Genomic DNA, 12,518 nt, shown 5'->3' on the forward strand with positions numbered 1-12,518 from the left:
CGACAAAAACAACACCAATGGAACTACGACTGGTACGACATGGTACAACTCTGCAAATGAGAGACACTGTTACTGCTCAGCTCAGTACAGTGAAATACCATGGCAGGACGATGCATTTTACCAATTCATGTTTGCTGCACTACCAACAGGCAACCTGGCTTTCAGGACAGATGCCATCAAGAATTACCACCACAAGCATCGAGAAAAAAAAAGAGTCCAAATCCGACAACGGAGTGATTTGACCACTTCTTGGTTCCTTCAGCACGGGGACACTGATGGCGTTTACAATGCAATGCCACCATCAACATCACCAACTCACCACCCAAACAAGAAAGCCACTCAACCATAATAATTCATGAACATTGGACTCATGCTTATGATTTGGACTTATTGTTTAATGATCACTGTTATCATAACTTGTACAGAGTATCACTCATCTACCGAGTTTGTTCAATTTTCTTTAACACTGTACAGAAAATATGTAACACGAAAAAAGGGGGGATGTGGTGATATACATCTCTGTAAGTACACAAAGGGTTAATGTACATACACTACACCTAGCTAGACACTAGAGGGAACACCAGAGACATGACACACAGACAGTCAACCAATAGGTCAGTAAGATAGGACATGACCAATGGACAGTCACGATACACACAGAGGTGACACTACCACAGGAGGGCATTATACCAACCCATATAAAAGGACACATCACACATGCTCAGTCTCTTTCCAGTGGAGACTCTCAGTGAGTACAGACACAGGGTTGATTACACATCACTCCCACCACGTGGATTGTAGCAGACTGGTTAGTCAGTCTGAGTAGCTATAGCAGGATTAACAGTAGTGTCGAATCCAAGTAGGAGAATTGTTAATAGTTCAATAAACGTGTTAAAGCTATCTCCAAGTCTGAACCTTCCTTTGTCAGAGTGCACATCAAGGAAGCAGCTTATGCTACGACAAGAGCATAACAAAACAATCTCCACAGTTAATGAATATTATAAGGACATAAGAACTAGGAGCAGGAGTAGGCCATCTGGTCCCTCGAGCCTGCTCCACCATTCAATGAGATCATGGCTGATCTTTTGTGGACTCAGCTACACTTTCCGACCCGAACACCATAATCCTTAATCCCTTTATTCTTCAAAAAACTATCCATCTTTATCTTAAAAACATTTAATGAAGGAGCCTCAACTGCTTCACTGGGCAAGGAATTCCATAGATTCACAACCCTTTAGGTGAAGAAGTTCCTTCTAAGCTCAGTCCTAAATCTACTTCCCCTTATTTTGAGGCTATGACCCCTAGTTCTGCTTTCACCCGCCAGTGGAAATTATAAGCAAGAAAGCTCTGATCTGAAGAAACTACTCAGAAAATGCCTGAGAGCCTCTGTTGAACCAGGAGTTTGTAACATTATGGTGGTTGTGGGAGATTTGAATGACAATCATGCCAGAAGTAAATGGAAGACCCAAGAAATCTTCGCCGTTGTATTTGTTGTTGACATAGTACTCAGGTCAAAAGGTTAATCTTCCAAGTTTTGCTAAGTATGTGTAATGAGGGCTTTGGGGTGTACGTCTAATGACTGTGGAAAGAAAGTGGAGTTAAAACATTTGATTTGTAATATAAGTAATTTGTGTTCATTATATTTTTTTGATTATCTTTAATGTAACAGACTATTTAACATAGAGTACAGCTCATATATTTTGAGTTTTATAATTTTTTGTGTAATAAATTCATTCTGTATAAACCAAAAGCATTACTGGTCTATAGCATGATCATACCAAAATACAGAAAATTAGGGTTTTCCTCACATCTTACTTCATAAATTATGTAATCTGGAGGTAATTTTAGCAGCATGTCATCAGCTAGTTGGGCAACTACAACCTCCCGTGTTTCTCCAACCCCAGTTGCGCTGTCCTTTGGCTGGATGCTGAGTATTGTATCAAGCACATCTTGGGCTAGTTTCCTTTGATAAGTAATGTCAGCATTAGGATGGAGGCCAAAAACCTCTGGTGTGTCAAATGCTGGCAGACTCTATTAAGACAGAAAACCAGATTAAGCCGGCAGGTATAATCTCATTCTTATTTATTTGAGTTTTTAAAAAAAACTTGTTGATCTTTCAGTTTGCAGGTTTGAGGAAGAATATTTGCTGATTCTTAAAATCTATCATCGTAACTTGTTTTGGAAGTACTCCAAGTACAGCATAAATAGCCATTTTTAGTCCTTTATGACCTTTCTCTGAACACTCATTGGAGGAAGCCAGAAGCTGTGAAGAGTGGGTCAATTGAAATTTGTAGGACTTAAATCGTTAGATTCTTGTGTGTGTATCAAGGGTTATGGAACAGCATCGAATAAATGGATTTGAGGTACAGTCAGACACAATTTATTTGATCAGTAGAACAGGCTTAAGGGGATGAATGACTTACTTCTGTTCTTATGTAACAAATCAATCCTAACAAATACGTGACCTTCTATCATAGTTACATCTTCATAAGTGAACCATTGTATCTTGGGATGAGATTACGGGGGGTAAGAACTTCTTGGTACTGATTATTTTCCTTTACTCTTAATCCTCAGAAACATTTTCAACTCCAGCTAATAAAATGCATTTTTCTAAAAATAAGAAGCTGTATTTTAATTAGCTTGTTGCAATAGTCTTTATACCAAGGATCATTTACCCATTTCAGCGGCACGGGCGGATGTAACCGATTCCATGGCCACCATTCTGGGTGGGATCCTCTCAGACCGGGGCTGGGCCGGAGAATCCCCGCGACTGGCGCAAATCGTGCCACGCCGCCCCGACGGTGGCACGTGATTCTCCACTGGCGTGGTCCGCACGCCGCCGGTCGGGGGCCGCTCTACGAGGCTGGCCCGCTGATTCTCGGCCCGGGATGGGCCGAGCGGCCGTTGTGAAAATGCAAGTCCCGCCGGCGCCATCCACGCCTGCTCTCAGCCGGCAGGAACTCGGCGTGGAAGGGTTGGGGGGCGGCCTGTGGGGGGGCGAAGTGGGGGGGGGCCTCCCATGTGGCCTGGCCCGCGATCGGGGCCCACCAATCAATGAGCCACCCTCTCTTGCTGGGGCCTCATTTCTTCCGCGCCGGCCCCTGTAGTCTTGTGGCATGTTGCTTCGGGGCCGGCACGTTGAAGGAAGGCACTGTGCATGCGTGCGTTGGCGCCGTTGCCACTGCGCATGCGCAGATCCCGCGGTGCCCAGTTCGCGTGAACCACTCCAGTGCCGTGCTGGCCCCTTTTGCGGGCCAGAAGTAGTCGTGGGGTCGGCCCGTTCACACCGTCGTAAAACGCGATGGCGTTTACGACGGCGTGGACACTCTGCTGCGGGATTAGATAATCCTGCCCTCTATGTCCTGTTAAAAGTGCATGGATAGGATTCCCTCCAAGATGCCACCCACCCCGACCCAGACACTATTTCAAGGGAGGGCAGACAATGCCTCGGAGGGGAAGCCCACCCATTCACCAGTTAGGGCCTTTAAGTGGCCAGTTACGGGGTTTTCACTGCCCAGTTCAATTTTTAGGCTGGCACGTACCGGTTAGATCAGCGTGTCAAATAGAAAAAGTTAATAATCTCAATATCAGGTGGGGGAGGGGAGGCACTATCTCCTCAGCGACCTAGGAGCTCCAGCCCTCACTCCCCCTGGCCTACCCCTGACACAGCGATCATGAAGTGCGGTCCGGGACTTTGGTTCAGGCACGGCACTGCAGTACATTTTCTGGTCACTGCAGCGATGTATCTGGAGGGGCTAGAGAGCTGTTGACCAATCTGACTGGCCGACAGCTCTCCAAAGCGGGACTGCCGTCAATAATTTCTGAAAATTGAGGCCCATGACACTATTTGAAGAAAATCAGGAGTTCTCCTGGTGTCTTCTCTCAAATTATATTGCATAAACAGGTCCTTCTTCAACAACAAATGTGCTGTTTCCAGAGAGCTTCCTTTGGACAAATTGACTGCTGCATTTCCCTACATTATATTAACAATTGTGCTTTGAAAGTAATTAATTGATTGTGAAGTGTTTTGGAATTCCAATGGACATTATAAAGATCTATATTAATGACTTGTCAGCTGATCAATTAAAGTTGGGGACCTCTGCAGTCACCTCTGCATATTAGGGCATAGAACATACAGTGCAGAAGGAAGCCATTCAGCCCATCGAGTCTGCACCGACCCACTTAAGACCTCACTTCCACCCTATCCCCGTAACCCAATAACCCCACCTCACCTTTTTGGACGCTAAGGGCAATTTAGCATGGCCAATCCACCTAACCTGCACGTCTTTGGACTGTGGGAGGAAATCGGAGCACTCGGAGGAAACCCACGCAGACACGGGGAGAACGTGCAGACTCCGCACAGACAGTGACCTAGCGGGGAATCGAACCTGGGACCCTGGCGCTGTAAAGCCATAGTGCTAGCCACTTGTGCTACTGTGCTGCCCACTGGAGCATAACTGGAGCAAATTGATGCAGCATAACTATTATATAAATTTTACCTTATTGTTTATTAATCATATATATAAAAACATTGTCATGAAAAATTCACACTATAACTACATATGTTATCCAATACATTTTGCTTTATTATATGTAAAACAAACCTGTATGTGTCATATGTATGTTTATATGTAAAGTGGCACTGATTATGTTAAATCTGATGACACATAGCTGAAGTTTAAAAAGGAGTATTTTACCATACAAAGCGGACTGTATTTTTTTATGGTTAAGGTTGCCTTAAAACTGCAATATTTCCTTCAAAACCAATGAGTTGAATTGTTATTTGATATTGGATATATGCAGGATAAAGTCGTTTAGTCTTTAATCATCCTTCAGGTTGCGAGTCAGCATTTGGGATAAAATTCTTGTGTTATTTCTTTTTTGAAAAGATGATCGCTTCTCGGCCTTTTGGCTAAGATCAAGTGTAAGATCAAGCCTGAGACCAGGTGCAAAGCCTGTTTTTGTCAGCTTGGATCTAGTTTTCTGTCTCTTTTGTGAGGACCATGAATTGGATGTAATTTGAATTTGAATTGGTTTTTGCAGCAAGCAAGGAGTTGGATTAAGGGCTTGTCCTGTCCACTCTGCGCTTAGTTTTGTAAGTTTCCTAACAAAAAAGATAAGGTAAAAGTTGTGTACTAGTTGCTCTTCTATAAGAAATTTGCCTTGAATACATTTGCCGAGAACTAAAAATGACAGGGAAATGTGATAAAACGAGATTGACAGGAAATCTATGCTCTTATTACGTAGGCCGACACACATAGTTTTCACTACAGGCAAAATGATTTTGCCTCAAACTCATTTTTGGGCTACTTAAAATTTTCCTTCTTTGAAAGTATATAATTATGTAACTCATTTCTTTCTCAGAGTAATGAAAGGTATGAAATCAAAGGACACTGCAGCTTCTTGGTGGGGTGCTGCACACCATGCCACTTAGCGACCTCCAATACTTTAACTGACGACATCAGTCACCTTCCTATTTTTGTTCCCTTCTCCCACCCAATTACGTCAGACTTGTAAGCTGGTCAGTTAAAGTTGGGGACCTCTGCAGTCACATCAGAATAATGCAGCATAACTTTGCTTTTTATATAAACTTTGATTTATTGCTTATTTAACATTTTCATAAGAATTGTCATGAAAAATTCACACTATAACCACACATATAGAGCAATAAATGTTGCATATTAGATGTAAAGCAAACCTGTATGTGTTGTAAGTACTGTTCCACTGCAGTGCAGTTAGGGATGGTGTAATCCTTATAAAAGCAGAAGTTTGGCCCAAACATATGCTCACTGAACCACACTTTAGCAAAAGTGTTTAACAGTCGCTTATCATAATCATCAGTGACACGACCTCCATACTGAATTTCTCCAATCATGTAGTAAACTGTATTCCAAGACACACCCTATTAAACAGGATGAAGAATAAATGTATTCACCGATTATTCCATAATCAGACTGAAACTGAAAATAAAAGCTCTGAATATGATTCTCAGATTATAACAATGCTTTTGCAAATATGCAGTTTAAAAAAAAAAATCAAATTACAAGATGTTGTGGCACATCATGGAGGTACGATTATAGAATCATAGAATCCCTACAGTACAGAAGGAGGCCATTTGGCCCATTGGGTCTGCAATGACCCTTCGAAAGATCACCCTATCCGGAGCTAATCTTCTGACCGATTTCAGCTACCCTACCCTAAGGGGCAATTTAGCATGGCCAATCCAGCTAAACTGCACATCTTTGGACTGTGGGAGGAAACCGGAGCACCCGGAGCAAACCCACACAGACACAGGGAGTATGTGCAAACTCCACACAGACAGTCACCAACAAATCGGGATGAAACAGAAATTCCAGGTACAATATCACCCTCTGAGCTCCAGGATGGTGGAGAATATGAACAAAACTCTCAAGACATCCATAGCAAAGACAATTCGAGAGACTGAGAAAGGCTGGGCAACAGTCTTGTTGGGTATTCTGATGCGCCTACAAGCCACCCTGAACCGGAGTGCCAGATTTAATGACTGGCCGAGCCATGCAATTATCCGAGGGGGTTATTTCGGGAGGAACCGATGTGGGACCTCTCAGGGAGAGGATCCGACAATTAAGAAGATAGTTACACATGATTATGAAGTAAGTCAGAGATCATCAGGCAGTGCAGGATTTAGAGCGAGATCTGGAATTTAAGATATCAATTTAAGATATCACAAGCTGGCAATAGGGTGAAGTTAAAAGTGGGACCAGAGCGTAGTGGCTTCCAACTACGGTCGCATGAACTGAATGAGGTAATTATGACAGGTGATGAATGTGCGCTCATTTTTACCAAGACGGGAGTTGGTGGAAGCATTGTACTCAACTAAAAATGCATATGATGGCCTATCAACAACCCGACTGGTGGGATCAATGTTGATGTTCTTCCAGGTTCCTATTTACTCTGGTGACACACGTGAAATTGTGGGAGGCACCAAAGGTAATCGTGAACACCTGCCTGCATCCCGGAACGGAGGAACCAGAAAATGGATCACAAAACCCTGGATATCGGATAGGATAACAAACAGCCACAGAACTAGCGCAGTGACCATGCCAGGAGTCTGACATCAAGGGGTCCACAACTACTCCTGGTATGAAAGACATCGTCCTACCCAAACCCGGGACCTCAATCCGGCTCATGAATCCTGGGTGCAAATGGACGAATGAGTGACGGACAGTAGAGGGCAAAACAATCTATGAACTGGGATGGTGGTATGATAGTAGAGAATAATTTGTACATTAAAAACAAATATAACCATTTCATGGGTTTAAGAAGATGATACCACTGTGCTTATAATGATTCAGACCATATTAAGACTTGCGTGTTCCTGACGTCAAGTATTAATTTGATTGTTGGTTGGGCTCGTAGAATCATAGAAAAACTCACAGCACAGAAGGAGGCCATTCGGCCTATCTTGTCCATGCCAGCCTGAGGACACCCAGGTGCCTTTTCTAATCCCACCTTCCTCCACCCGGTCCATAGCCCTGTAGCTTAGAGCACTTAAAGTGCAGATCCAGGTACACTTCTGTTCTCTAGCCACAACACACCCAAAGAGAGCGGGTAAACAGATTGAGCTTGTATTTATACTCCCTGTTAGTGTTGCCCTCTAGTGATCTTCTGACTGTACTGACTACACATTAGCCCTTCATGTATATGCATATACAGAGATCACTGCACTTGTGACAATAAAGATTACTTTAAAATGTGTAGAGGGGACATGAAGAAAACATTTTTTTGTGCGGCAGCTATTTTGTGCGTGCACACTCCAGCTCGGGACATGCGCTGTTCGTACAAAAATGCGGGGCTCAAGAGAAGAAGTCTGCGTATGCGCGAACGTGTAGCATGCGTCAGAGAGACGACGTCATGACTGCTACCGTTGTGGTAACACCCATTTAAAGGGTAAATACCCTGCACAAGGAAAAATATTTTTAAAGTGCTCCAAGCTTAATCACTTTGCTTCCCAATGCAAGTCAACAGCGATATAGCAGCCTCAAACACAGAAACAACAACATATCAATGTTCGCAGCATTGATAAGATTGAGAATCACAAATCTAAGAAAGATTTTTCAGACGAAGAGGATAATTATTCTTTGGAGAACACTTTCTGCGTAGGAATCATAGACACAACAGAGGAACCTCAAGCAACAACCAAGGCTCCTCAACAAATAAATTACATTGCCTCCAACAGTGAATGGACATCGAGAGTGCAAGTAAATAATTTCCCAATCCAATTCAAACTTGACATTGACGCTTCGGCGAACTGAATGACAAGCAAAGATTGCGCATCAATTCCAGGGGAACACGAGATGATACCTGAAGCATGTAAGTTGAAAGACTACAATGGCATCCAGATTGCTTCAAGAGGATTTTACCATTTGAAAGCAGTCAATAAGAAGGTCAAGAAAGTACTTCATTTCGAGATCGTGAATGACCAGAAATCTTCGCTGTTAGGTGCTCAAGCCTTCAAGGACTTGTGCCTTATCCAAAGAATATTCATGAATACTAAAGACACATCAAGACTGGACGATGACATCCAGCAACTACTTAGTGAATACCCTGAAGAACTCCAAGTAATATAACAAGTAGGCTTACATTAACACTACAATGAAGTTACTGTAAAAAGCCCCTAGTGGCCACATTCCGGCGCCTGTTCGGGTACACAGAGGGAGAATTCAGAATGTCCAAATTACCTAACAGCACGTCTTTCGGGACTTTTGGGAGGAAACTGGAACACCCAGAGGAAACCCACGCAGACACAGGGAGAACGTGCAGACTCCACAAAGACAGTGACCCAAGTCGGGAATCGAACCTGGGACCCTGAAGCTGTGAAGCAACAGTGCTACCCACTGTGCCATCATGCTGCCATTTATCTTGAATCTATGTCCCCTGGTTCTAGGATTCTCCACCAAGGGAAACAATTTTATCTTGTCCACCCTAACTCTTCCCCTCATAATTTTGTACACCTCAATTAAGTCAACTGTCGGCCTTGTTTTTTCCAAGGAAAATAACCCCAACTATCCATTCTCTCCTCGTAACCATCTTCCCGTTTTGTGTGGGAAGCCAGATTAGAGTGTCATTTTTGTCAAGTATGATGTATTCATGTAGTTGATAGACTTGACTGTGTTAATGTTAGATGTTATGATGTTCGTACCTGTGGTTAGCAAAAACCTACCCAATTTTTGAAAATGGTATAACTCCCCCAGATGGATTAGCTCAGATTGGAAGGTTAAAATTCTACTACATGATGCATGTTCTCACTAACTTACATTGGCTACCTGCCCAGCAATACCTTGAATTGAAATGATCAACCTTGTGTTAAATGTCCTCAATGACCAACATGTCACTATTTCTGTAACCTCCGACAACCCTATGAGAACTCTATTTCTCCAATTCTAGCCTCTTCTGCATTCATGATTTTCTTTATTTCATCACTAGTTGGTGAGCATAGGTATGATCATAGAATCATAGAATTTACAGTGCTGAAGGAGGCCATTCGGCCCATCGAGTCTGCACCGGCTCTTGGAAAGAGCACCCCACCCAAGCCCACACCTCCACTCCATCCCTATGACCCAGCAACCCCACCCAACACTAAGGACAATTTTGGACACTAAGGACAATTTAGCACAGCCAATCCACTGTGGGAGGAAACCGACGCAGACACGGGGAGAATGTGCAGACTCCACCCAGACAGTGACCCAAGCCGGGAATTGAACCTGGGATCCTGGAGCTGTGAAGCAATTGTGCTAACCACTATGCTACCATGCTGCCCACTAATGTGTGACTAGAAATTGGTGAGGATGCAGGTAGCTGAGTTTTGGATGAATTGAAGTTGATAGAGGGTGGAGGTTGGGAGGCCGGCTAGGAAAGTGTTGCTTTGTCAGAATCTTGAGGGTTTCTGCAGCAGGTGAGCTGAGGCGGGGCAGAAGAGGATGATATAATTGAGCTGGAAGTAGGCATCTTGATGTGAGAGAGAATCTGGGCTTGCATTCTCATCTCTATAAAGTGCATTTCTCCTTTCACAGTTCTCCACATTGACACTCTCTGAAAACAGAGATAGGCAGTCAAGCTGCTGTCAGGCCTGACCTGGGCCACTGAATGTTCAGAGTTAGATGACAGCAAGCAAGTAACATATACCTCTCAATTCCTTTCCTTCCTCTCTATGCCTCCCTCTGACAACATGACTGAGCTTATTAGGCTAATAAGCTTATTCAGCTTATTAGGCCCATAACTCTCCTTCACCTCTTTACCTCACAGTCTTTAAAACCTACCACCTTGACCAAGCTTTTGGTTACTAGCCTTTATGTAGGTAGTTGTCAAATTTTGTTTGATGAGGTTCCAAAGAAAGCCTCGAGAGGTTTTATTACGTTAAAGACACTATATAGCTGCAAGTATTGATGCAACTAAGATCTTCATCAGGCTATTCAGTAAATAACATTTTAATTTAACTATATTATAAATATTGGTGCTTTCATATAATCATACTTCCTTTCTACATAATTTCATGGAACACATTCATATGAGGTTTTGGTTTTATAAATCTGCCCTACTCCTTTTATACTAACAGAATGAAACTACACCTAAATTCCTAACATACCCAATCTATTACGATATGCCGCAAGAACGGGGAAGCCTTTGGAAAAATCAGAAGGACCATCTAATTTGTTTGTATTAGCTGCAGGAGTGCAAGCATGATTTCACCAGCATTCAGAGGAAATTCTAACCATTTAGAACTATAAGGACATTTATTGAAAAAAAGTCAGAATGGGAATGGTTAAAAAACATTAGCTGCTCAACTTTGAGAACGAAGATTACCTTTTTGCTGTCTATATCATCAAGGTGGTTTTGTACAAACTGGATTGTAGCATTTAAATCAGCTTGATTGAACTCATAAGGAATGTTCCAGCCAAGAGGTCCAAACTTACGCCGTTCTTGCACAGTGGAATGAAGGAAAGCTACTGCATATAGCATGGGTTTCCAATGAGGTGTGTTACTAACATCTAGTTGATCTTGGCTGATACCTTAAAGACAACAAAATTAGAAGTGCATTGGTGGAGTTCTCATTACGATCTCAAGATTACAAGGCTTATCTGCTATAAATAGACAGATTCTGTAGCCAATTCATCTTAGGCACATCCTGAGGATAAGCAAGGGATTTCAGAAAGTTTGAGCATTTGATGTAAAAACTTTAAAGAAGGCATTAAAAGATGTAAAAACAATTCATTGTTACACAGTACTTAGATCCCACTTGGCCTTACAATCCCCTTAAGCCTCCGCCCACCCTTCATCATTTAACCCATCAACCTATCCTTCTATTCCTTTCTCCCTTATGTGCTTGTCCAGCTTCCCCTTAAATGAAGTTATCCCATTTGCTTTGTTTATTCCAAATTCTCAGAAGTTCCTCCAAAATTCTCAAGCTCGGTTTATTCGTGACAATCTTACATTCATGGCATTTAGTTCCCGTCGCACCAGCAAGTGGAAACATCTCTTCATCTACCAGAGAGCTTGCGCACAACCAGTCAGCCAGAGTGAGATTTCAGCCAGAGTGAGGGTATTGAGAATTTGGAGCTGAGTGGGAATTCGGTGCTGTGGGGAAAGAGGTGCTCATCATCGGGAAGAGTGGAGAGGCGGACCTACAAGGGAGACTTGTGGGCAAGTGAGAGGTAGAAAGAAAGTGACCGGTTGGTAACTGATTGACTGGTAACTGGTAAGTAATTTTCCTTTACTTTTTTCTCTTTTTCTCTTGGCATTGTTGTTGTTGTTGCAAGTTAACTTAAGGGTTAAGTCACAGCAGGAGATCCAAGACCCATTTCATGTTCCTCTTCTGCGATGTGGGAATTCAGGGACCCTTCCGGTTTCCCTGGCTCCTTCATGTGCAAGAAATGTGTCCAACTGCAGCTCCTGTTAGACCACTTGACGGTTCTAGAGCTGCGGATGAATTAACTTTGGAGCATCCACAATGCTGACAAAGTCGAGGATAGCACGTTTAGCGAGTTGGTCACACCGCAGTTAAAAATTACTGAGGGAGATAGGAAATGGGTAGCCACCAGACAGAGGAAGAGTAGGAAGGCAGTGCAGGTGTCCCCTGCGGTCATCTCCCTCCAAAACAGATATACTGTTTTGGATGCTGTTGGGGGAGATGGCTCGCCAGAGGAAAGTGGTAGCAGCCAGGGTCATGGCACCGTGGCTGGCTCTGCTGTGCAGGAGGGCAGGAAAAAGAGTGGCAGAGCTATAGTGATGGAGACTCAATGGTAAGGGAAATAGACAGGCGTTCCTGCGGACGCAAACACGACTCCAGGATGGTATGTTGCCTCCCTGGTGCAAAGGTCAAGGATGTCTTGGAGCAGCTGCAGGACATTCTGGAGGGGGAGGGTGAACAGCCAGCTGTTATGGTGCATATAGGCACCAACGATATAGGTTAAAAACACAATGAGGTCCTACAAGCTGAATTTAGGGAGTTAGGAGTTAAACTAAAAAGTAGGAACTCAAAG

General features: G+C 43.3%; 1 protein-coding gene and 1 pseudogene across 1 annotated transcript in view; one reads left to right on the plus strand and one right to left on the minus strand.

Annotated features, from left to right (window-relative positions):
- Window positions 1-12,518, minus strand: part of LOC140430228 (dynein axonemal heavy chain 5-like) — a 502,949-nt gene that overhangs the window by 59,744 nt on the left and 430,687 nt on the right. The window contains exons 74-76 of the mRNA XM_072517658.1: window positions 10,843-11,048; window positions 5,699-5,902; window positions 1,816-2,031 (exon numbers count right to left, since the gene is read on the minus strand). Of these exons, the coding sequence (XP_072373759.1) occupies window positions 1,816-2,031; window positions 5,699-5,902; window positions 10,843-11,048 (626 nt within the window). The remainder of the gene's footprint in view (window positions 1-1,815; window positions 2,032-5,698; window positions 5,903-10,842; window positions 11,049-12,518) is intronic.
- On the plus strand, window positions 4,893-5,130 carry LOC140384980 (U2 spliceosomal RNA; annotated as a pseudogene).

The sequence above is a fragment of the Scyliorhinus torazame genome, chromosome 10 (genome assembly GCF_047496885.1).
Source record: "Scyliorhinus torazame isolate Kashiwa2021f chromosome 10, sScyTor2.1, whole genome shotgun sequence".
Lineage (NCBI taxonomy): Eukaryota > Metazoa > Chordata > Chondrichthyes > Carcharhiniformes > Scyliorhinidae > Scyliorhinus > Scyliorhinus torazame.